The following is a 26,681-nucleotide window of genomic DNA, read 5'->3' on the forward strand; positions in this document are numbered from 1 at the left end:
TCCATTGTAAAGGCAGCGCGACTCCTCAGGCGGCCCACATCTCTAGCACTGAAGAATACCAACAATACTTTAGTGAGAGGAGAAGCAAATCCACCATCTCTTCACTGGGATCTCCCTGGCTTTCTTCCTGATGAACTTCCAATTAGCTCAACGGTTGAAGGTACCAGGTTTCATGCTTCATCACCATCACCATCACCTCTGCAAGGCTACCTTCCCTTTTGTCTAGAGTCTGCACTATCACTCTCTTTTTCTTTTGTTTCCATTAGGATATTTCAGGTCCTAGACTTCATGCCTAATTAGTTCTGGGTACTATGTTTAAAGTTATGCTATGGATGCTGTGTTGAATATTTGAATCATTTTGTCCCTTTCCTACTTACCTACTTATCCCTTAATACATGTTTTAAACTTATTTTAGAGTCTGTTTTCTTTCTAATCTACTTTAATTGGGTAGGATCCTCACTGGTAACAGACACAGCATTGGCCAGGAGGCCTGCACTTCTGAAACAGGGACAACCCAGGCTCTCGGCTTGCTTAATTTTGTAGTTGCCTTAGCCCCTGAGGTAACAGAATTGGCAAACGCAGCAGGACCTGGTCAGGAAGATTAATTGCCCTGATTAGGTCCAGCATGGCCTTCTGTTTAATTATATCAGTACTGGAACAAACAGTCCGACAACTCAGGGTGGGTTACCCTTGCTGACCCCCAGTATCCTTTGGAATAATTTCCTGTGAAGGTAAGCTGCCTGTTTTTAGCAGGCTATGCTCAGGAAGTAGGATCTGCATTGGCAGGCCCAGGATTTCTCTTCGTTGGCGGATCTCTTTTTTTTTTTCTGTAGCATGCCCTAATACCTCCCACTTTAAGTAAAGATGTAAGTGTACAGTGATAGCAATCTGGGAGTCGCCCTGGCACTCCACTGACAGTTGGGTAATGGATGTTGCACCCCCACCTAAGCCATTAGAGCTTTATTAAGCCCAGGGAGGTATTTACCCCCTTTCCTTAGCAGCAGGCTTGGACACCTTTTTGTGATTTGTTTAGCAGCTGTTCCTATAACGTGTCATTTATGCCTGTAACCACCCATTATGAGGAAGTGGAGCTTACCATATGTAGACTGCGATTGCTGCATTGTCCGGTGCTGGTATGGGGACATTTTTGGTGGGTCCCGCTTTGGAAGTAGGCTCTGCATTTTTATTAATCCCTGCCAGTGCAAATGGATTGGTAAACCAGTTACCCAAGCCAGTGGAAGTTGGTTGCTTTGTGTTTAATTTTAAGGGTGGATTATGCAGTGAAGCAGGTTCTGCATTATCAGATCAAGGATCTCACTGAACACAGATCCATAACCTTATTTGATTTAACCCTTTTTCCTTTCTGAGTTGATTAGTAAGCAACCCCGGTGTGGACGGGGGAAGGTGTATTTAGCCTCCAAGGATGGGAGTCCCAGTGCAATCAAAACTCAATTGAATTCAACGTGGATCATTTTGGGAAGGGAAAGAATCCTTGGACTTCAGAGTTCCTTTAGTGGGGAGGACTCCTTAAGTAAACGTTCTCTACTTCAGGCATGGTATATCAATGCTAACCAACCATCAGTAAAAAGGCAAAAAAAGCCATGCTTTTATTTATAGCCACAGTGTCCAATACATTCGCCACTCACCACATGTGGCAAACAGGACACTGCGGTGTGGCAAATATGGCTCTTGGCTCTTGAGAGACACAAGCAGGGAGTGCCGCTTGCCCGCTCTGTGCACGTGCCCACCTTGGTGGCTCTGGGGAGTGGCCAACATTAAATTAGAACGGGGGGGTAGCTGGGGAGTCTGGCTCTGGGGGAGGAGGAGAGCATTTATTGGGGGGGGGTGAATGCAGCAAATATGGAAAGATGACAAGCACAAGTATGGCAATTGGTGAATTCCTGTTGGACACACCTGATTTATAGCTTGGCTATGGTTAGCCACGAATTGAACTCACAACTGGGCCAACTAAAAACCCAAATGGAAGTGACCCTGGGAGGGAAGCTAAACTCCAGCAGCAGGCAGTAGAAAATAAAACAGGGTCTGCACTAGCAACCAGCCTAACACTGCAGTGTCATATCTCAAACAACAACTGTGGGACTTGCGCTTACACACGTATCACAGGCTGAGAAATGTGCCAGTTTAAAGAAACATCAATTAGCTGAATCTCAAGACTTGTTGCAGTTATGTGCCAGCTAGAAACAGGAATCATGATGCAGCTGTGGGCAAAAGTTTTGAAAAGATATGACAAGACCAGCAAATATCTCCAGAGAACAATCCTGGATTTAAATACAGCTACAGGAAAGTTAGAATCATTACAAGAATCTGTGAAGACACTTAGGCCACAGTTCGAGGAATCTGAAAATGAGAGCAAGCTTATGTATTAATGTAATTCTTACAAGCAGGAGGAGCATGGGAGAAAAAGGAAACAGAACAAGAGATGGTATTATGGCAAAGCAGAAGATGCAGATGAAAACCTTTCCCATCCAACAATTTCAGAATACAAACGTCAGCAGCACTTAATCACCAACAGAAGGCATACAGTGCGCTTCAAAAAAGATTTCATTTTTTGTCAGTGCTAAGTTCACTGACTCTAAACACAGTGGAACTAAAAGACAAAGCCAATGCCTTAGAGAAAATTTATGCATGAGACTTATATAAAGAGTTTGCAGAAGTCATCCAATTTCAATCACTGTATAGAAACATATTGTGCACTAGTACTAACAAAGACCATACTGATGGCAAAGAGTCACCTGAATTGCTGTAGTATCTATTTATTAGTAAACATTCACTGATAAAGGTATTCCCAAATGTATCCATAGCATTGCGAATCTACCTGTGCTTGATGGTCACTAATTGCTCTGGTGAGAAATCATTCACTGTGCTAAAGTGCATAAAAATGAACTATGATCAACTATGGGCCAAGAATGCGTAAATGCACTCTCTCTTCTCTGTATAGAAAGTGAACTGATGATTAAATAGGATCTTGATCCTGTAATTGCAGATTTTGCAAGTTGTAAAGCAAGAAAAGTAACATTATAAACATTTTCTTCTTTACGTAAATAAAAGATATTAATTCATACAAATTGTTATTAGTTTGAATTTTAGTGTGTAGTATAGGCCCATCAATAATTCTCAGCTCCAGGCCCAGTAGGCCCTTAATCTAGCCCTGCAGCCTGGCACTCAGGAATTCAAAGATCAGAGGCCAGGCCACACAGGGTGTATGTCTGAACTTTACAGGTGCAGGTGGAAGGAGGATATGCTAGTGTAACCCATACACCTTTGTGTGGTTAACTGTCCCCTGTAGTGGTACTTAGGCCACTTCACGGAGAGAGAATGTGTCCTCTGTAGCCTAAATTGAGAGCCAGCTGGCCTTTAGCTCAAGCTGTAGAGGCTCTTGCACTAAGCTCGAGAGGTCCCAGCTTTGAGGCTGTCTGTGGGCAGTTACACTAGCACTGGCCATTCTCACAGCACTAAGTCCAGGCCAAGGTGGCCTAACTCAGTGTTTCTCAACCAGGGGTTGAGGGTACATCAACTCATCTAGCTATTTGCCTGGTTTTACAACAGCTACATAGAAAACACTAACAAAATGAACCAAATAAATCATTTTGTTAATCTTTAAAGTGCTACATTACTGCTGTTCTGTTTTGTTAGAATACAGACTACCACAACTACCTCTCTGTTACTACAGAAAACACTAGTAAAGTCAGTACAGTCTGAATGTTCCTTCAGTGTCTTGTTTCTACTGCTTCATATGGCTTACACTGAAACGTAAGTTCAATATTTTTATTCCAATTCATTTTTTGATAGTAAGATGGTACAAAGTCAGCAAGTTTTCAGTAGTAGTGTGCTGTGATATTTTGCATGTTTTATAACTAAGGCATTTTTAAATGAGATGTAACTTGGTGGTATGAAAAACAAATCTGACTTCTGAAAAGGTTACAGTAATCTGGAAAGGTTGAATGGCACTTGTTTCCAGACCTCAGATTACCTCAGGACCATGTTTCTCAGACAGTGATACACATAAGCCATGTCTACATGTGCACGCTACTTCGAAGTAGCGGCACTAACTTCGAAATAGCACCCGTCACGGCTACACGTGTTGGGCGCTATTTCGATGTTAACATCGACGTTAGGCGGCGAGACGTCGAAGCCGCTAACCCCATGAGGGGATGGGAATAGCGCCCCCTTCGAAGTTGAACGTCGAAGTAGGGCACGTGTAGACGATCCGCATCCTGCAACATCGAAATAGCGGGGTCTGCCATGGCGGCCATCAGCTGAGGGGTTGAGAGACGCTCTCTCTCCAGCCCCTGCGGGGCTCTATGGTCACCGTGTGCAGCAGCCCTTAGCCCAGGGCTTCTGGCTGCTGCTGCTGCAGCTGGGGATCCATGCTGCATGCACAGGGTCTGCAACCAGTTGTCGGCTCTGTGGATCTTGTGTTGTTTAGTGCAACTGTGTCTGGGAGGGGCCCTTTAAGGGAGCGGCTTGCTGTTGAGTCCGCCCTGTGACCCTGTCTGCAGCTGTTCCTGGCACCCTTATTTCGATGTGTGCTACTTTGGCGTGTAGATGCTCCCTCGCAGCGCCTATTTCGATGTGGTGCTGCGCAACGTCGACGTTGCCAGCCCTGGAGGACGTGTAGACGGTTTCGATGTCGCTACATCAAAATAGGCTACTTCGATGTAGGCTTCACGTGTAGACGTAGCTATATAGGAATATAGGAGAAAAGTCTGTGGGTACCAATTTTTGTTGAAAACATGGCACTGAATACAAAGAGGTTGAGAAACACTGGCCTAACCAGGGTTGCCAGGTGTCTGGTATTGAACTGGACAGTCCGGTATTTTGGCTCTCTGTCCAGTTAAAAAAAAGTCAAAGAATACCAGACACAAATGTCCGGTATTTTAATTTTATTATAAATTCTCAGCAAGTGTCAAGAATGAGAGGTAAAATACTCCCTTAATAACTTTCTCTTAACCCAACTTCCTAGATGCAGTCGTGTCCATGGTGACATAATATTCAAAACAGCAGAGTTTCTGAGAAGCAGCAAGATTTTTCTGATGTCATATCACTGCATTGTCCTATCTGTATATTTATCCATAATCTGTGATTGTGTGCACAGTTCGGTTTTATCTACAGTTCAGTCTGACATTGTATTAAAAAGTGTTTTTTGGGACTGTGGTCATCACCAGATTGACCACACAGATTGAGTTAATCTTCTTTTCCTTTCTTTACAATCCATTTTTTATCTTGAATCAGTAATTCCCCACATCCCTATGTATATTCAAAAGATTCTTTATGATTTGACTGAATTCATGAACGTAAAAGTGTGTACTTGTATGTTTTTTCTTGTTATTGATTTTGTTGCATAAATTCTATTACTGTTTATGTATTTTTGCAATCTGAAGTTTACATGCATGATTAGTGAAAATCATGTAACATGACAATGCATAACACAAATAATGTGTTAACTCATAGTAGTAGTTTTTCTAGCAACCCAGTAAGAAATGAGAACAGAATTTTCGTGAAAATACACCTTAATGTGCAATAACTCAAGGAAAAAAGGGAAAGAGAAGAATTTGCCAGTATAATTTAAATTGTGAAACTAAATTTTCATGGGTTATTATATACCATAATGACAAAACTAAAACTACAGTCAGGTGCAAAATGTACAATACATCCTTTACTGTAGCATATGATAGGATGAAATCATTAACACAACACACTCTTAGAAACATTTGAAAACTGTGCAAGCTGCTGCTTCTTCCCAGAGAATGAGTTCCTTCTTCGTCATTAAAGACAGTTCATAGAGTGAAAAAGTAACTGTTATTGAACTAACACACATTTATCATGGAGTACAGCTTTACATTTCTTTTCTTGCTCAAGACTGCAGCATCAAAGGGATGAAGCAACTAACTGAAGACTCCAAAATTATCAAGACAATGACAGCTGGATGCCCAGAATAAAAGGAAATTTTTCTTCACACAGCGCACAGTCAACCTGTGGAACTCCTTGCCCGAGGAGGCTGTGAAGGCCAGGACTCTATTAGGGTTTAAAAAAGAGCTTGATAAATTTTTGCAGGTTAGGTCCATAAATGGCTATTAGCCAGGGATAAAGTATGGTGCCCCAGCCTTCATAACAAGGGCAGGAGATGGATGGCAGGAGATAAATCACTTGATCATTGTCTTCTGTTCTCCTTCTCTGGGGCACCTGGCATTGGCCACCGTCGGCAGATGGGATGCTGGGCTCGATGGACCTTTGGTCTGACCCAGTATGGCCATTCTTATGTTCTTATGTAAGCTTCTGCTGTTGTCAATGTTCTATTTCCTTTTTCAATCAAACTGGTTTTAAATTTGTTGAAATTGTTTCAGTATTGTACATTGATTCCTGTCTTGAATGCAGGTGTTGAAAGAATTGTAGTGTAATGAACAGAGTATGGATCGATAAGAGAAACAGATTGTGTGTGGAATTGGTACAAAGCAAAGTTTACACTTTCAACATTCTGTACAGTTGTTCTGAAGTAAAAGAGTTGGTTTTGAAAAATAAAAATCTTATAAAAGCTGCACAATCCAATTTGAAGTATGGCAAACCTGGTACATCAAACTATGTACAATTAATTTTATTATTGTTCAATTTTCAATTTCTAATATTTTTTATAATACAGTCCTCACTAATTTCTGGAGGCCTCATTTTAATATTTTAAAGTACATATTATATTGATTTTAACATCGTTACATAAAAAACTTCTTTTAGTGTTCTTCTCAGGTAGATAAGCCGATATAAAATTGTTTGTCTTCATTTTATTCATTGTCTTCATTTTATTTTTGTCTTAATTGGTGTAGCTTTAATAGGTCATCAGCTCTTTTGGTTATCCCTAATTTCTGTTGTTTTTAAAGTAAATTATTTTACATATTTTTCTATTACAATCTGGTAAAGCTTTGGATAGTTTTAAAGCACTGAATTAGATGGAACTTTGTGCACGTTATGTAACTTTGTTCGACTAAAAGCTGCATGCAGATAAAGTCGATTTCTTTTCACTAATACTTAAATGTTTTATATGTCATTTGTAAATGGTTGCAATATTATTTTTCCGGCTAAAGTGTTAGTTACCCATATAACTAACTGATTTTATAACGCACCGAATAAACCAATTTGCAAATAGTGAAGAAAATGCATTTTTTACATCATCTCCCCCCTACCCCGCCAACTGGTTGCTTGCGTCCGGTATTTCTGTGGAGGACATCTGGCAACCCTAGGCCTAACGTGTCCAAGAGCCCTCCCCATATGCGTTAACAAGCAGCCCATTCACCTGCAGCCCCTCCTGCGACAGGTGCGAAGCAGCGGAGCACTCGTTTTACTCAGCCGCTTCCCGGCCCCCAAACGCCTGCGGCCATCCGCCCTGCTCGCGCCTCGCACGCGACGATGCTGGGCCCGTGACACCTGTTTCTCCCCCTCCCCGCAAGCACCGACGCTCCAAAGAAGGGCAGCTCCCCGCCCCCTCTGGGGTCACGACAGGCAGGAAGGGGCGGACCCTACGGAGCTATACAGCCCATTGGCTTGGAAGGCGGGGCTGTCGGCGGTTGAAACTGATTGACGGCTGCTTTTCCAGAATTCCTCATACCCTGGCAGCCTGAGACTGAGCCTCGCGAGCGCCCCCTAAGGACAGATGGGCGGCGCTGACCACCCCCCCCCGGGCACTTCCCGGCGGTGTTGTCAGCGCTGAGGCGAATGGGCGGGGATGAGGTCCCAAAATAGCCCGATGACGCCAGGCTGTGCCGCGGGGCAGTAGCTACCCTCTGGCGTTGTGGGGTAGCGCTCCTGGCCCGGGACCCTGCCTGGGATGAGGCAGGGCTCGGCCATGGCCAGCAGAGGATGTTGCCGCGAGGAGGAGGAGGAGGAGGAAGCCGCCCTGGGGAAACTGATTGTCCGCCTCACGAACGTGCAGGCGGGGACGCAGCTGCAGAGCGTGCTGCAGGCGCTGGAGGACCTGCTGGCCTTGGCCCAGCGGCCTCGCGGTGAGGTTCCCGCCCGGGCGGCCGGACCCGGCTAGGGCTTCCCGCTCTGCCGCGCCCGCGAGTAACGGTCTCTCTGCTTTTCCCGCAGCGCCTGGGCTGTTCGGCGGCAGCAACCTCCACGTGCCCCTGCTGCTGGTGCTGGACTCCTACCTGCGCGTGGCCGCGGTGCAGCAGGTGAGGACCTGGGCGGCCTCCCGGCTGCCGGCTGTCAAACCCGTGGGGCTGAGCCCGCCCCGCCCCTTGGCCAAGCCGCAGCTCCGCGGGCACTTTGGAGTCCGAGCCCAACTTCGTGGCTGGCCCTGACTTTCTAACGCGCCACATCGAAACCCTGCAGGTTTGGGAAAGTCCAGCGCGGGCAGGTTGCGGGGCAGTTGGTGGGAGCAGATGTAGCCTTTGGCGCCAGGCAGCTAGGCGCGTGTGAAACAGCGGGGCAGCATTGCACCCCAACAGTCCTCGGTGCCAGTGCTGCTGCTCACAATATCGTCGCAGTGGAGATGATAAAATATTCCTGTGAGGGAAAGACAGCAGAAGCCGTAGCTCCAGGGGCCGTTAGCGGTTCTGCACGGGCACCACTAGGCACTGCTTTTTTTCCTGGGGAAAAAAGGTATTGGAACTCTGCTCCAGCCCCAACCATCTGCATCCTTAACTCCCTTTGGCCCCCCTGTGGCCCCAGCCCACCTCAGCCTTAACTGTCCCTCACAGCCTCAACCCACTGCAGCCTTAACCCCACCCCCACCCCACCGCAGCCCCAAACCAATGTAGCTTTAACCCTGCACGCCTGTAGCCAGGCTTTAACCTCCCTGACCCCTCTAGGCCTCAGCCCACCACAGCCTTAACTGATCTCCACAGCCTCAGCCCGCTGCAGCCTTAACCCTCCCACCCCACCGCAGCCCCAAACCAATGCAGCCTTAGCTCTGTGCCCCTGCAGCCAGGCTTTAACCTCCCTGACCCCTCTAGGCCCCAACCCACCACAGCCTTAACTGTCCTCCACAGCCTCAACCCACTGCAGCCTTAACCCCCACACCTCTGCAGTCCCAACTCAATGCAGCCTTAACCCTGCAGCCAGACTCTGAACCCCCAGCCCCCTGTGGCCCCAACAAGCTGCAGCCTTAATTGTCCCCCACAGCCTCAACCTGCTGCAGCCTTAACCCCCCACCCCCGCAGCCCCAACCTGCCGTAGCCTTAGCCCCCTCACTTCCCCAACCTGCTTCCAGCCTTTAACCCTCCAACCCAAGGTTCGCTTACCTTTCAAAAGGAGTTCCATGTGCTCCTGTTCCTTTCCCAGCTGCCATGTTCCCTTCAGCACAGCTGTGTGACTCCCTCCAGCTCTCCGGCATGTACAGTGTGACAGGAGCAGCTCCCTGACTTGCTGCAGTGAAAGAGCAGGGCTCAGTTTAACTAGTTTAACAGCTGGCACCAGTCATTAAACCAATTTAACTGAGTCCTGGTCTTTCATCGGCAAGCAGGGAGGAGAAAGCAGATCAGTGGCAGGAGCTGCAAGTGGCTGTTTAAAGAGCCACGTGCAGCTCAGAGCTGCCCATCTGCCTTGTAACAATGGTGGACTTGGAAAAAAAGTGGTTGCATTCCACCTGAAAAAGAACGCTGCCACTAAATGATCAGTAGTGAATTGTTTCCCAAAGTGTGGTACACATACCACCAGTTATATGTGAAAGGATTTCAAGGGGTACACTGCAGAAAATAAATCACTGAAAATCAGGAGATAAACACTGGGAGAGGGGGTATGCTGATAAGGCCAAAGGCCCAATAGGAGTATGCAAATGTTTTAAGTTTGGGAAACACTGCAGTAGAAAACTACATTAAAGAGAAAAATGGATTAAAAAGAAATAAAATGGTAAATGAGATATTAATCTGTGGAATTCAATTATCCATGTAGTTTATTTCTTTGTCAAATTATGTGTTGGAAATTTTGTAATAAACAGATTATAATAGGTACTACTAGTATATTATCATAATAATAATACTAATCTATTATACTAGTATCCTGGACCACTGCTCTAGAATATTATTGGGTTTTAAAATGTACTTACTATATGTGGTGTTTACATTCTAAAAGATGGATGAAGTTTTTTGTGTCCGCTGCTGTTCACTAATAAGAAATATTTTGTCTCTTTTCCGAAATAGTAAACCTAAACAAAGCAAATAAGCACATTTATAAATTATGCAAGTACTGTGTTACGCAGATTTCCAAATCACATATGGTGTTGTATGCTACAAGCACAATACGGCAAGGTCATGACATTCACGAATTTAACATTCACAAATTCAGTTATTCGTGAGTGGCTTGTCATCCCCTGCTCTGTTGCTGCCACACAGCGCGAGGCACTGTAGCCACCCGTGCGGCTTGAGACACCGTAGCTGCCTGTGTAGCACTGCTGTTACCGCCATGTGGCAAGAGGCACTGTAGCTGCCCACTCAGCACAAGACACTGTAGCCAACCGCGCAGCGCTGCTATTGCTACCACGAGGCACCATAGCCACCTGTGCAGCACGGCTGTTGTCACCATGCAGCATAAGGCACTGTAGCCACCTGTGCAGTGCTTCTGGAACCACTGCGAGGTGCCCTAACTGTCTGTGCAGTGTGTCCAGATATTTGCAAAATTCAGCATTCATGAGGGTCCTCAACACCGAAGCCTTGTGAATGTCGTGACCCTACTGTACAATATTGGCTATATTCCAATACTGTTCCTATACATAGCAGGGTGTGTTAAGGAAGTAGCAGCATTTGTCTTAAATAACTATTCTGCTCCGGACAAGTTTAGAAACAAAGCTGAGGAAGCTGTGCAGTTTATGATTCTGCTTGGTTTCCTTTGTAATTTAAGAGTGACCCATTTTATGTGAAATATTACAGGTGCTTTCCATGTCATTGCCAGAAAACACATATGAAACAGATTCTTCCTCATAGTCAATCACATAATCATGAAACACACATTCCATAAGTATTTAAAACAATAATTTGGCCTATCTAACAAAAAATATTTTTTCTTAAGGCTTTATTGTGGCTTTAAGGCACACAGTCTTGTAGTGTGGGAAATTTTTCAGGAGCTCAGGGTGGCATTATGTCTGATTCAGTAACAGTGCTTCTGGGATGCATGGCTTCTATGCCATTTTTTGCAAGAGTTCCGGATTCATTCCTCCCATTCGTTGTGGGATAATGACTTTATTCTGTCCTCTTCTGGATTCATTTGGCAGATGTTAGTACCACTGAGAGTGATGGTCCTGTGGAGTTCTTGCATTTGGGGGAACACAAAGCTCAGATATTGATCAAAGGGGAAAGAAGTTCTTATGTTCTCTCCCTTTCCCATCATCTTTTATGCCTCTTTCTGAACCTTCCTGCAGCTGTTCACGTCCAGGCATAATACAGCTCTTTATTTGTGGTTGAGACTGATGTGGAAAGGAAGTTCTGAAGAAACCTATATTGGTTTGAAAGTGATACCTTAGCTCAGGGATCTGCAACCTTTGGCTCCTGGCCAGCAAGATACTTTGTTTACCTAGGAATGGTGAACCGTGGCCACCAGGAGCCATAGAAGGCCGTATCTGCAGGTGCTCAAGGTAAACAAAACATCTTTTGACAACCAGAGGCATACCCTGACTGGCCAGAAGGCCGTAAGGTTGACAGCCCTTGCCTTATTTATTTTTACATATTTAATTGTATTTTGTCTTGATTGTGGAGGATTAGGTAATGGATATATAAAAAGTTCAATTACAGAATGAATTGGTATCCTCAAAAAGACCAAATAACTAAAATGCAAAATCACCCCCACATACGATACTCTTGCTGCCAGTGTCAGAGGAGAGGTCAAGAGCTGAATTTTGTGTGGAAACAAAACTCCCTACTCGTGCTGAGAGGTGTTTCCTTTAAGTCAGGGTTATGGCACATTAGATGTAGTGGAGAAGTTTGCATTGTTGCTCTCTATGGCCTTCCTGTCCTGTGGATTAATGGAGGACTTTAGGAATCACAATCCATTACCTGTTCTGTACACTAATATTTAAAATTAAACAAATATAAAAGCAAGGATTATTTATTTGCAGTTATCTTATAAAATTTGTAACATTTCTTTTTAATCCACAGAACCAAACTGTGCTGTAATTTAAATTCCATTTGTTAGATAAAGTTGGTCTAGCATTCAAATATTCACATTCTCAGACAAATGGGGTGTATTCTGTGCAGGGTGGTGGAGCAGGGGGATACAAGCAGTTGTAGCCCTCCCTGTTTTTCTGCCACAAGGCCCATATTATTGTGTAATCTCTGCCTTATCTTTTGTTAGGTCATTGTGTCTTACTTAGCTTGTTAGGTTTTTAGGTCAGGGACTATGTCATGTGGGCTAAATCATCCTTTTTGTGACATGCAGGGGTCATAGGAAATAGGGTTTGTTTTACAGAAGCATTATCTACATTAGGACAGGGACACAAAAAAGATACTTGACATGTCTTTTGAAAAATAACTAATTTTTTATTTTCCAGGTTGGTTGTTCGCTTCTTTGTAAATTAATAGAAATGTGTCCAGACACTCTACATAACGTAGCTCTTCAGGATGTTGGAAAGGATTGGGAAGTACTTGGTGTTCACCAGTAAGTAAATAAGTTTTACAAGCAAATATTGTAAGCAAAATGTCTCCTAGAATTCTAGAAGAAAATGGGAGAAAAATGTGTTTTCTAAAACATTATGCAGTTGTTTTAGATTCACAAGGTTGCTATAATTTTATCATACAATAATGCACTAGGGTGCTGGCAGAGACTGAAAGACTGTTTGGAAGGGGATCTAATAAACAGAAATTGTGAAAACAAAGAACATAAGAACATAAGAATGGCCATACTGGGTCAGACCAAAGGTCCATCCAGCCCAGCATCCCATCTGCCAACGGTGGCCAATGCCAGGTGCCCCAGAGAAGGAGAACAGAAGACAATGATCAAGTGATTTATTTCCTGCCATCCATCTCCTGCCCTTGTTGTGAAGGCTAGGGCACCATACTTTATCCCTGGCTAATAGCCATTTATGGACCTAACCTGCAAAAATTTATCAAGCTCTTTTTTAAACCCTAATAGAGTTCTGGCCTTCACAGCCTCCTCGGGCAAGGAGTTCCACAGGTTGATTGTGCGCTGTGTGAAGAAAAATTTCCTTTTATTAGTTTTGAACCTACTACCCATCAATTTCATTTGGTGTCCCCTAGTTCTTGTATTATGGGAAAAGGTAAATAATTTTTCTATATTCACTTTCTCCACACCATTCCCTATTTTATATACCTCTATCATATCGCCCCTCAATCGCCTCTTTTCCAAACTGAAAAGTCCCAGTCTCTCTAGCCTCTCCCCATATGGGACCCTTTCCAAGCCCCTAATCATCTTAGTCGCCCTTTTCTGAACCTTTTCTAATGCCAATATATCTTTTTTGAGGTGAGGAGACCACATCTGCACGCAGTACTCAAGATGTGGGCGTACCATAGTTTTATATAGGGGAAGTATGATATCTTTTGTCTTATTATCGATCCCTTTTTTAATAATTCCTAACATCCTATTTGCCTTACTAACTGCCGCTGCACACTGCGTGGATGTCTTCAGAGAACTATCCACTATAACTCCAAGATCCCTTTCCTGATCTGTCGTAGCTAAATTTGACCCCATCATGTAGTACGTGTAATTTGGGTTATTTTTTCCAACATGCATTACCTTACACTTACCCACATTAAATTTCATTTGCCATTTTGCTGCCCAATCACTCAGTTTGCTGAGATCTTTTTGTAGTTCTTCACAATCTGTTTTGGTTTTGACTGTCCTGAGCAACTTGGTGTCATCTGCAAACTTTGCCACCTCACTGCTTACCTCATTTTCTAGATCATTGATGAACACCTATGTAAAGAGAATTAAACACCTATGTAAAAAGACATATTGGCAGGTGAAAAAGTAAATTGCACTACCATTGATTTCCATTTCCCAGATTAGAAAACCTCTTTGTAATTAACTCAATCCAGGATTGTATGAGGAGTCCATCTAGTGATCGGCATGTTGTGTTTGTATTAAGTGTATTGTTTAGTAGATGGACTAAGGCAATGTGTTGAACCAGATGGAGTTGTTGAATATTTTCACTCATAAATCTGATGCTTTGCAATTACAAACCTGGGCATCATAAAAATACGAACAGTCAGTAGGTTCTTATTTGGCAAGATGTTGAAAGGTTTATTGGCCAGTCATAAGTGAACGAAGGCATTTCATAACCACATGGAGAGCTGTGTCTATACATCGGATCTTCCGGAAGAGAGCATCTGCACACAAAGCAACATGCGAAAGAGCTGCCCAGGCTTCCAGAAGATGGCACCCACACATGCGCACATGCTCTTCTGGAAGAACAGGGCAGGAAAAGCCTCAGACAGGGTCGCAAGGCTGGAGAGCTCTTCTGGGGGCACCGGCCACACAGCCTGTTAAAGGCCAGCCGACAGTGTCCACCTGCACTAGCTGTTGAGGCCCATTGGGCTGCTCCCTGCATAGCCCGCCATTGCTGCTCTCACAATAGCCCACGTGCTGGCTGTGGACCCCGAGGTCCTGCAGCAGTACAGGCATGCCCTGATCCACCCCTGCCGGACCCTCAACAACCTGTCCACCGCATCTGGACCCACGCCGCCAGCAGCAACTGGTGGGACCAGGTACTCATGGCACAGTGGGATGACGAACAGTGACAGTGGAACCTGTGCATGGTGAAGGGCACATTCCGCGAGATCTATGCCTGGTTGGCCTCCCTGCTTTGCCGCCAGGACATGGGGATGCTGCCAGCCCACCTGGTGGAGAAGCATCTAACCATCGCTATCTGGAAGCTGGCCACCCTGGATAGCTATCACTCCATGGGGCAGCAATTCGGGGTGGGCAAGTCTATCGTCGGGGATGTCGTACTAGAGGTAAACCATATGCTGGGCCCTAGCTTGGCTCGGGGAGCAGGGAGCAGGGTGTTGGGCAACAGAGACCTGGAGGGGTGGCCTGGACACGGGCCAGGGGGTCCGGCACAGGGGATCCTGTTACCTCACCTTTACACAAGCCCACCCCTGGAGGGGCACCCTCTCGGGAGTTGCTTTAGAGAGGGAGGTACGGAGGGAGGAAGGTGGTGGCTGGGGACTGGCCCAGGGTACCCCTGGGAACACCCACGAGTGTGCATGGTGTCTGTCCCCTGCAGGTCGTGGGGCTATCAATGACGTGCTCATGCGGCAGTTCGTGCGCCTCGGGGACCTCACCGTGGCTGTGGTGGGCTTCCAGGGCTTCGGGGCATTGGATGGTACTCACATTCCCATCAGGGCCCTGGCCCTGCACTCCGGCCAATATATCAGCTGCAAGGGGTAACACTCAGTTGTGCTCTAAGTAGTGGTGGCTGCTCGGGGCCGGTTCACTGATGTCTACATCACCTGGTCCCGCTGGGCACATGATTCCCGCATCTCTTGGAACTCCTCCCCGTGCTACGGGATGGAGGTGGGCACATACATCACTCAATGGGACCTCAGCAGTGACGACATCACCATCCCACTATGCCTGGTAGCCAACCCGGCATACCCCCTGCAGCTGTGGCTGCAGCCCCCCAACACAGGGCACCTGACCCCATTGCAGGAGCTCTTCAATGCCCAGGTGGGACATGCCCGGAATACAGTGGAGTGTGCCTTCAGGCACCTAAAGACATGGTTCAGGTGCCTCTTCATGCGCCTCGATGTGGGAGTGGAGAACGTCCCATAGCTCGTGGCCGTCTGCTGCGCTTTCCACAACCTCATTGAGTTGCGTGAGGGGACACAGCACCAGGGTGGACTGGCCCCACTGCCGCAGGAATATGAGCAGCCACCCGTGGCCCGCAACTGGCAGCTCCACCAGGATGATGTCCGTGTCTGGGAGGCCCTCCAGGAGGCCTTCGCCCGTGGGGACCTCTGAGCTCAGCCCCCAACACAGGTCCCTGTCCACCCCACAATGAACAGGGATGCAGGGGTGCCAAACAGAACAGTATTATGTAAATAATTAACTATAATGTGTATATATAAACAATAAAAATGGGCTTCAACATAGTGCAAGGGAGTGGAGTCAACTATTTACAAGGACAAGGCAGCAGGGGTGTACTGACTGGGTGTGGAACGGGAGGGGAGGGGAGGGGAGGGGAAAGGAGGGGCCCCTACTTGAGAGATGTGGTGGAGGGCTGTGAACCCTGATGACCATGACCGCCTCTCCTGCCCTGGGTGCGTGGTCCCCAGCGGGACCCCGATAGGATTGGGAGTATGGGGTGGCAGTGGTAGGCAGCCAGTGGCATGTCCTCAGTGGGAGGGGCAGGGGGGCGATGGGTCCTGGGTCAGTGGGCGTACCATGGGGCCTGCTGTGGCCAGGAGCCAGGCCCCCAGGTCTTGAAGGGCCACCATGGGAAGACCCTGGGGAAGGAGGGCAGCTATTGCCTTGTGGGTGGGGATGGCTTAAACCTTGGGTGGTAGAAGGAGCAGAGGGGTGGCAGGGGGTAGTGGGGAGTGCCATGAGGGCCCTGCACGCCTAGTGGAGCATCCACACCACCTCTCCCCATGTGTCCTGGGGCCACCAGAGGTCCTCCGCCTGCAGGTCCAGGTGCCTCTCCGCCACATCTTTTTGGTGGCGGAGGGCAGCTGCATATGCCACTGCCCCCTCCACCAGTCTCTGGCAGTGGGCCTGCCGCACCTCCTATGCTGTGGCTGTGCGAGGGTCATGGCCCGGCGAACTGTCAGCATCTCCGGCCTGCACGCTGCCAGCTTGCCCCAGGTGCCGTGTCTGGACCACGGGTAGGCTGGGTGCAGCTGTGCACCCTGGGTTCTCCCCTGTAGGGACCTGCGTGTGCAGGGACTCCTGGGGGTGGGAGTCTTCAGGGTGCCCTGCAGCTTGTCTGCAGCCCTGGGGTGCATTCTAGTGTAGGGAATTGGGGGCTGTGGTAGAGGGGCCTGTGTGTGCCCTCACCAGGGGATGCCCCATGCTGTGTGCTTACCTGGCATGACTTCAGATAGGTCCAGGAATGCATGGCTGGATGTGTCCCAGCTGCTCAACCCCAAGGCCATGGCTATCACCAGGGACCCCTTGGGGGCAGAGCTGTCCGAGGGTCCCTGGGGCTGGCTCATGGTCTCGCCCACCTCCCCAGCCTCTTCAGAGAAGCCACCATCCTCTTCCTCCAGCTTGGCAGTGGGGTACGTGGCTGCTGTGGCTACGAGGTGGCACAGTAGTAAGGGGTCATCACCCTCCAGAATGTCCCGCAACTCCCTATAATTGGGAAACCTGGCTGGGCTGGCCCTGGAGTGACGGCTGCTGTCCCTGGCCTGTGCATATTCCTGCTGGAGCTCCTTGATCTTGCAGTGGACTTGATCCATGGGCCAGGGCTGTTGCCAGTCAGGTGCAGGCGGAGGCGTTTCGCCGGTGCCCCAACGTGTCCTTCAGGACATCTTCCTCTTGCCAGAGTGTGAGGAGGTCTCGCAACTCTGGCTCTGTCCAGGCAGGGACTCTCTTCTTCCGGGGGCAGTCTCCCTCTGGGCTGCCATCATCCAACTCCCCAGGGCTGCCCTGGGGGGGGGCACAGGGAGGCTGGCTGCTGGCCATTGACTCTGAGGTGGCAGTCGGCTGGCTGCTGCAATCCAGCATGTGCTGCCAGCCTCACAGCCCCTGTGCCCCCAGGAGCTTGTTAGATTGTCTCCCTGCTCTGGTGGGGGCAGCTGCCATGGCGGACAGCTTCTTCTGGAAGAAGCGGTCCATGAGTGTTCACACGTGCTTTGTCCTGGAAGATTCTTCCAGAAGAAGGTGCTATTCCCCTGATGGAAGTGGCATTAGGGATCTGGGAGAAGTGGTGTTTTCTTCCATAAGAGCGCTTTACACCTATGGATGCTCCCCGATCTTCCAGAAGAAGCCTGTGTTGTTCCGGAAGATCTGATATGTAGACACAGCCTGACAGTATGTAGAAGGGTGATATTATGATGTCCACTAGGTCTACAAATTGTTTTTTTTTTCTTCTCACCAACATTACCTCCATATTCCCTGGGGTTCATTGTTCGCAAACTACTGCATCTGAGCACTGATCTCATTTAGGCACTGTGACAACCAGGCAATTCCATTCTTACCATTCAGAGTGAAAGAACTCGTTCTGTGACACTACATACTATTGGTATGTTAGACATATTATGAACTCACCTATCAGTTACATGTATCTTAAGCTGGCAGGAAGATAAAGTTTTGTGGAACTCCACAAGTGAGAACTTGGAAGGTAGAAGTGCAGTCCTCTTGTGATAGTTAAGCAAAGGATCTTAACCAACTTGTGGAGTTCCCATCAGTCTTGCTAGCCCTTTAATATGGAATAGTATCATGCAGTAATCTGGGTACGGTGGCGTGTTCTTCATCTGTGGTTAAGAAGATAGTCCCCTAATGTGATCAGATATGTAACTGTGAAGATCAGGTGCAGGTCAGCTGGACATTCTTTGCAATCTTACCCATTTCAATACTTGGAAAGAATATCGCTGGTAGTTGGTAAGATCATTTACATGCAAATGCAGTTATTACGCAGTGGCTGGACTACCATATTATGTGGTGAGTGATAGAATGTTATATAGTCAGTTGTAGGCACCAAGTATTTGAGGCAGCATTGACAGTTTTGATTTTTAACATTACCAGGTGCTCCACAAGCCAGGAAGGACTATGATTGAACCCATGTGGGATAAATCAGATTCTTTACCATTTTAAAGACTCCTTGCTGAGTAAGTGGGCCACATTCTAAGAAGAGCATTATAGTAGTGAAAGTAAATTCATTCTTGGAGTCCAGAGAGCTGATCCTTGTTCACACAAGTCTGCCAAGAGTACACTCTGCAACAGTAGTAGAAGCAAAGCTCCAATCGAGACACAGTCTGTTTATCAGTGTGAGTGGTAGGGCCCACTGCTGCTATCCCAAACAGTTTTCTTCACGCTGTAATAATTTGGCCAATTCTGCACAGTACTTTCTGAAAGCTTGACTAGAGAAACTAATACTTGGTAAAGAGGAAAACCTAGCATCTTTTTGTTAGTGCTAAAAGCACAGCAAATCAGTTGTGATATTTAGAGCTCTTCCTAAGGGTGTCTGTTATTAACTGTATAGTACTGCTCCATTGAATCAGCATCTTGACAGTTGCAGAGAGGCAGTATTCAAGTAGGATAGAAATGAAAACATAATTTATATACAACTGATTTGCACTATAAGATAATAGTATGTGTTTGAAAAACAGAAACTTGCAGTTAGAAGTTTGCCATTGATTGTAAGGCTCTGGAGCTAGGACTGTCTTTTTTACTCAGTATTTGTACAACACGTAGCACAATGGGTTCTTCTCCATTATAAGGCTTAATACCTGCTACAGTGTGAAATATAATTATAATAATTAGACTACTTGGTTCAAAATACTTCCTAGATCAGCCAAGATATATTTTCTGTTAGAAAAGACAGTGCAGCAAAGAAAGTACCTTTTTACATCTTGACCGATACATTGATAAGTAGTTCTATATGGCAGCTCTCCAAAAAAAAAATGAAATTCTGTTGCATATCTGAGCTCTTTCTAAATGCTCACAAACCTTTTGCTAGAGCTTTTATAATTTTTAACATAAAGTTATCAAAGAGTAAATGACACTAAAGTGTTTCACTTCCTTGCTCTCAATTACTTTTGAGATTGGAGGATATCTGGTGAATTTCTTTGTGCATTGCCCGGTCTTTTGATCTCAATAGTCATCCCCTATTCTGTGTTTGTTGTGTGTGCATTATATTGACCCTATTCATGTCTTCAGAATGTAGACACTTTAGAGCTGAGAGTTTTATTTGGCACAACTCACCTGCTTTAAAATATCTAGTACACACACACATGCAAACTTAATTTCCATTTTCCTTCATGTACTAGAGCCGGTGAGGGTCTGCTGTGCAGAGGAGGCAGCTGTATTTCAGGAGGCTGTGTAGAGCCATAATAATATGGGCCAACTCTGTTTTCTCCTTGCATGCAGGCTGTGTGTTATATGTGGGCAAGGGAAAAATTGGACCAAGGATCAGTCTTTCCCCAGCAGTGGTAAGGGGATTTGAGATGGTCAGTCCTATGGTACTTAAGGTAGTGGATTGAAGTATCCTCTGGAGAGTCTGTGGAGCCACTTCATAAGTTTGGCTGGAGGATATTTTCCTTCCGTCCTTGCTCTTTCTCTCCCAATATTCTGCCCAACTGAGAATTTGCCCTAGGTCTCTGCTCCAGTGTAGAGGACCTGTATAAGTCTTTATGTCCTTCTTAAGCTCTATAGAAAAGATTAATTAATAATAGTGAAGGTGCAAAGTGACATATTTTCTCTTGAATATCAAGACTGTCGTTAGCTGAAGCTTGAGTTCCATTATTAAGAATGCCCCTTTGCACTTCATCTAAGCCTAAATTTCTGTATCCATAGGGCATGCAATGGCCACCTGGACCCTACAGAAGCCTGATTTTTAATGATTTTGTGACAGGTCAAGACAGTGTCTCAGTTCTCTGAAAACTGGTACTCAAATCAAATGTATATGATAGTTCCTTTCAAATGAATGTCACTGATATAAAACATAGGTAATACAGTACATTCTTTCATATCGAGCATTCCATTATCTGGAACTCTCAAATAACAAGCATTTTAAAAATAAGTATATTTTAGTTGTGTTTTCCTTAAGTACAATATAGCAAAAGTAAATGCAAATAAAAACGGCAAATACAGGATGGCTTGAGAGTGCTTTCTGGGGACGTCGTGCTCCTATGGCTGACACCACACTCTTAGCTTCTTGCACAGGGTTTCTGTGTTGCTGCAGCTTTAAGGCACCCAGAGCTGACAACCATAGATTTCTGTCTTCTGGTCAGGGCATCTCTGTGCTCCAGGGAGGTGCTGGCTCCGGGGAGGACTTCTCATTTTGAAATGGTGGCCGGTGGAGGGACTACACACGTTTAATTTCAAAATTGACATCGAAATGAGGTGTTATTCCCAACACGGGAGCGGAACAAAACCTTCAAAATGAACGCCTTTTTATTTCGAAGTTGATTTTGAAATGAGCATTTTGTGTGTAGTCACTCTGCTGATTGTTTTGAAATCGCCCCTCATTTTGAATCACTTTCTAAATGACCTGCTAGTGTGGCCACAGCCTATGTGGTGTTGGTAAATACAAAACCCCAGGAAGGGTTTGTCGACCAAAGTACGTTACAGTACAATACAGTACAATACTCTGCATACATTTTTGTATGTTTCTTAATATCTAATCTTGTTTTTCCTTAGTGTTATGCATTGCTAGATATACCTCTCTATTATCCAGAATATTTGAATATCGAGCAAGCTCATGAGGCTGGGGCTGCCGGATATGAAAGAGTTCACTGTATAAAATGAAATTTTCTATAAGTACCACTATTTTGCTGTTTAGTGTGGAGGGTTATAAACTGTGGCTGAAGACATCTTGAACTCATGAGGGGTGAGTAGAATAGAGTTGTTAAGTTGCTAGCTCATCTCTGGCTGCTAGACATTGCAGGTACCCCTCTGTGGATTGGGGCTCTTCAGCTCAAAGAATGGGTTCTGGAGTAAAGGGCAGGAGGAGATGGGGAGCAGATAATCTCCCCACCATATTCCTTTGGGGGCCTGCAATTTCCAGGGGAAAATGTGCCCAGAAGTCTGTGTGGGTTGAACCATGCCATGAAGGAGAAGAAAGAGCTCTGCATACGTCTTGAGACTCCGTGCTTGTGTGCTTGTTCTCCGGGGAGTCTACAGATCTGTGGGGATATTGGGGGACCATTTGTCTAGGCAGGCAGTGAACTCCTTTCTTTTAGGTGGACTGGTGGCGAGGGAACTCAAATTTGTGAGGAAAATGCATTGCTGTTCCCCCTAGTTGTTCTGGAAGTAAGCCCAGCAGTGTGTGGCTTATTATCTTCCTAAGTATAATACCATGTACGTCTATGCCTTGCGTGGTATGCCTCGTGTCCCTTTTTTCTTTTTCCATTTTACTCCAATAGGGCTCTCCAGCATATAACTGCCCATTGACTTCAGTGGGAATTATGCATGTGTGTCTGATGGCAGAAGGTGTTCCTCAGCAGTAAGGGATTTGTAAGACAAGAGTCTTTTATCTCTTTCCATTTTGTTATATAATGGGCTATTGTTATATCTCTTTTTTAAAAAGATGTGTGGTCTCAATAAACAAAGTATAACATAAATAAAAAATCAAACCTAGTTAGGGTCATTGCTGGGTTAAAATCAGACAGGTATAAAATTTCATTGAGTTGGAGCTAAAAATGGCTTTAAAAAGCTTTCCCTAGGTTAAAAAGAAGTCTCTTTCTTCAAGCATTTATTATATATCTGTATTTGGTATACTTTGAACTAGCATTTGACTAGTCTTAATTTATTTTCCATTTTAGGCATATTCTTAAAATGCTTACTTTCCACAATGCAAACAGAAACCTAGTGGTAACAGGACTCAAGGCACTAAATCTGTTACTTTCCTCAGGTACTATGCATTTACTTTTCTAATTGGCATAATATTTTAAATGTATAATATAATATGGATTATTCAGTACATTGTGCCTGATTGTTCTCTGACCTGCACTGTTTGTTGTAGTTTCCTCTTTGCAAAGTACAAGTAAATAGTACAAAATAGTAATGGCAGTATTTTGTGTCTGCTTTCATATATGTACATAACTCCACGGTCTCTAAGGCAATGGATAATATAGCCTTTCATTTTTGCTTCTAAGAATTTTTGTTCAGAGCTGTCTGCTTTATGCTTGCTGAGTAGTTAAGGAATTTTTCTTGCTAACAGAAAAGGCAAGTTTAACAGATTCTGCCATTCTTTCTTTTGTAATAGCTAGCATTTCTTAAACAATCAGTTTCTGTTGGAGACATAGTATTTCTCATCATTCTGCTCAGTAAAGACCTGACCTTGCTAAACCCTGGTGCTTTCTGTGAGATGTTGAACTCTTTGAACTCCCGCTGAAAATTGATGTATATTCCCGAACTGACTAAGACTGAATAATACAAATACAGCAGAAATGAAATTTTGTGAAAATCTATCCTACACACACTCAGTTAGAGCCATTTTTCCCAATTAAAAAAAATCCCCACATAATAAAAGTGATATTGACAAAGAACAAATAAATATCCCTTCATATTCTTATGTCTTCACTGCATTGGAAATAACTTTTCAGTGGTTTAAAGAAAAAGAAGAAAGTAATGCAATGCATCATACTGCATTTTAGGTACCATACCTATATTCATTTTAAGACGTTCAGTTTTACTAACTTTGTATTGTATGGATTCCTCAATTTCCAAATAGTTAATTGATTAGAAATTCCACTGTAGTAAGGACTATGAGCTTTATCCAAAGCCTTTAGGTGTCCCCAGGAGTCATTCCACTGAGTTTAATAAGTTTTAGATCAGGCCCTATTTGCAGACCAAGGTACTACTCAATTTCAACAATAAATGATGGCAAAATGCGGGCCATTAATGAATGACTATTGTTAGCATTCCCCTCTCCCCCGAGCCTCATACATCAGAGTACTCCTAAACTACTAACTAGTTATTCCATCATAGGTTATTTCTTACTAACACTGTTCTTCCCAGTGATTCATTAGATCTAATTGGTTTATCTTACTTTACACCTACCACTTCATTTTGATTCTCTTGCCTCAGTAAATGTATTGGAAACTGCATTTTCTGTCAGAAATTACTTTATTTCTTTATTTTGCACACTTCAGTTATACTGCAGTTAGAACTGCCTGGCCAAAGAGAATGAAGAGCTGTAAAACTATACATTCTCGGTGTATAGAGAGAATCTAAATAGAACAGAATAGCTGCGAATGAAGTAGTACACAAAATGAATCATACTTTTTATTAACACAATGTTCAAAAATCATCATGAAAATTTATTAGTCTAACAGAACATACACTCTTCCCATGATAATGATTATCATGAAAGAATTTAATGATATTTTGCTCATCCATCAGAAAAATTACTTGACGTAGGTAAGAGGAAGAGTGGAGTTTTGCCAGGCTGTTGTCGCCCTAGCTGTTGGATGAATTGTTTTATATTATTACCTATTTACAAGACACTATTGCTAATACACAGAGTATATCAATTCATAGACTTTTAAAGAACCTATGTTAATTTAAAATAAAATGGGATCAAGACATATAGAAAATGCCCTAAATATTTTTAATGTTATAATGCAAACAATTGGCCTGATGCTTGAGTCCTTATACAGGGAATGGTTCCACTGTGAGTTTTGCCTGCTTAGATTTTGAAGGATTGGGTCTAGTGACAGCTGCTGTCTCAGGGAAATCCTTACTGGCTGTGCCACTTCATAGATTTGACAAATCATAGCAAAGTACACAACAAACATTTTTAAAGACTATGGCTATGTCTACACTAGCCAAAGGCTTCGAAATGGCCATGCAAATGGCCATTTCGAAGTTTACTAATGAAGCGCTGAAATACATATTCAGTGCCTCATTAGCATGTGGGCGTCTGCGGCACTTCGAAATTGACACGGCTTGCCGCCGCGCAGCTTGTCCCGATGGGGCTCCTTTTCGAAAGGACCCCGCCTACTTTGAAGTCCCCTTATTCCCATCTGCTCATAGGAATAAGGGGACTTCAAAGTAGGCGGGGTCCTTTCAAAAAAGAGCCCCGTCTGGACGAGCCGCGTCAATTTCGAAGTGCCGCAGCTACCCGCATGCTAATGAGGCGCTGAATATGTATTTCAGCGCTTCATTAGTAAACTTCGAAATGGCCATTTGCATGGCCATTTCAAAGTTTGCGGCTAGTGTAGACACGGCCCATATGAAATAAGCTGTAACTTCTGTGCTTCAAACATAAGTGATCAGTGTAGCTTAATATAGAAAGTAATCATGTCTCGCTTTCTGTTCTACTGTATAGATATAATTACAATTCTGCTCTTGGATGAAGAGACAGATGTATTTTTGTTGGTGTTTGATGCTATACAAACCTTTCCAAATGATGAAGAAATTCAGCAATATGGATGTAGAACTTTGCACATTCTTTTTGAGAAAGGTATTTACATTTTGCCATTCAGCTGGATGGAAAGATTTAAATTTTGGGATCAAACTAAAGATTAATATAGAGATGCAAAAATGCATGGTGTGAGTTCTGAACTATTATATTTTTATATAAGCAAAGAAGGGATCACACCTCATTTGATTAATGAATTAATACAAAATGATTAATGAATCAATACAAACTCACCTTTCAAGATTAAACAATATCTTTTGACTTTAGTGCTGCTATAAAATTATAAGCAAGTCCAATGTACAGGAATAAATATTTTTACTTCAGAACAGGTGTGATACTAATTAGTTATCTTTCTGAAATTGCTATCAGTTTGAAGACATTCACATTTAGCGTATAGTCTATTTTTAATGTAATGTGTTTCTTTTGAAAAAAAAATTATACACTGAAAACCTGTACAGAAGTTTTTACTTGTCATAGCTGATTTTGAGCGACCCATGTTGTTATTAAAATAGGTCTTGAACAAAATTGAAGCTGCTTGGTTTAACATTGATTTTAATACATATGATGCCTTTACTGAGCCCGCCCTCCTGAATTTAGTTATCAATTCAAACAGGAATAAGTAACAGAGAGGTAGCTGTGTTAGTCTGTAGCTTCGAGAACAACAAGAAGTCTTGTGGCACCTTATAGATTAACAGATATTTGGGAGCATAAGCTTTTGTGGGCAAAGAACCGCTTCATCCCTCTTACTGGGACCCCCCTCTGAAATTGCCCTCCCCACTCAAGCATCTGATGAAGTGGGTCTTTGCCCACGAAAGCTTATGCTCCAAAATATCTGTTAGTCTGTAAGGTGCCACAAGACTTCTTGTTGTTCAGGAATAAGTAAGTGAGTAATAGGATTTGGCCACATGAACAAGAAGGCTGTGGCCACACTAGCCCCTCCTTTCAGAGGAGCTATGGTAATGTGGCACTTTGAGATATACTAATGAGGCACTGCCATGAATATGCAGTACCTCATTAGCATAATGGTGATCATGTGTGCTTCAAAACTGCTGGTTTCAAAACACAGCCACCCATGTAACCAGGGGGCCTCTCAAAATGACCCCCTAATTTCAAAAGGCCCTTATTCCCATCTGGTTTTGGGAACAAAGGGCTTTTGAAATCAGAGTTCCTTTTAGAAAGGTCCCCTAGCTACACAGGCAGCTGCATTTCAAAACCAGCAGTTTAGAAGCGTGTGTGGCCACCATTATGCTAATGTGACACTGAATATTCATGAATTGCCTAATTAGCATATCCTGAAGTGCTGCATTACCATAGCCCCTCTGAAAGGGTGAGGGGGGGCTAGTGTGTCTATAGCCAAAGAGTTTAATAATGCAAAACACATGCTCACTTGATTTGATCTGCTGATGCTGGTTATTTTGTATTAGAATTAATGTCTTCTTGCATTTGTACTCACATAAAATGGATTATCCAGCTAAACAAACAATGTCCTAAAACAACAACCAAGATTTTAAGAACTGGTAAGAAGCCCTAGCACATAATTTTTTAAGAGGTAGTTGGAGATACACATCTCTTAGAGCTGGAAGGGACCTTGGGAGGTCATCTAGTCCAGTCCCCTTAGCAGGGCCAAGCACCATGCCTGACATCTGTTTGCCCCAATCCCTAAATGGCCTCCTCAAGGATTGAGCTCACA

The 26,681-nt window shown here is 44.5% G+C and overlaps 1 protein-coding gene and 1 long non-coding RNA gene across 3 annotated transcripts in view; one reads left to right on the forward strand and one right to left on the reverse strand.

Annotated features, from left to right (window-relative positions):
- LOC142024349 (uncharacterized) overlaps positions 1-7,413 on the reverse strand; it is a 77,026-nt gene extending 69,613 nt beyond the window's left edge. Inside the window, exon 1 of the long non-coding RNA XR_012648458.1 lies at positions 7,304-7,413. This is a non-coding gene — a long non-coding RNA (uncharacterized LOC142024349). The remainder of the gene's footprint in view (positions 1-7,303) is intronic.
- Positions 7,414-7,614: 201 nt separating this feature from the next.
- LRRK2 (leucine rich repeat kinase 2) overlaps positions 7,615-26,681 on the forward strand; it is a 120,247-nt gene continuing 101,180 nt past the window's right edge. The window contains exons 1-5 of one of the 2 annotated variants that reach the window (XM_075016297.1): positions 7,615-8,009; positions 8,098-8,183; positions 12,491-12,597; positions 22,389-22,477; positions 24,899-25,033. In XM_075016297.1, coding sequence (XP_074872398.1) covers positions 7,835-8,009; positions 8,098-8,183; positions 12,491-12,597; positions 22,389-22,477; positions 24,899-25,033 — 592 coding nt within the window. In that variant the 5' untranslated portion in view covers positions 7,615-7,834. The remainder of the gene's footprint in view (positions 8,010-8,097; positions 8,184-12,490; positions 12,598-22,388; positions 22,478-24,898; positions 25,034-26,681) is intronic. The other variant, XM_075016306.1, reaches the window with a different exon arrangement.

This window comes from Carettochelys insculpta, chromosome 1, assembly GCF_033958435.1.
Source record: "Carettochelys insculpta isolate YL-2023 chromosome 1, ASM3395843v1, whole genome shotgun sequence".
Lineage (NCBI taxonomy): Eukaryota > Metazoa > Chordata > Testudines > Carettochelyidae > Carettochelys > Carettochelys insculpta.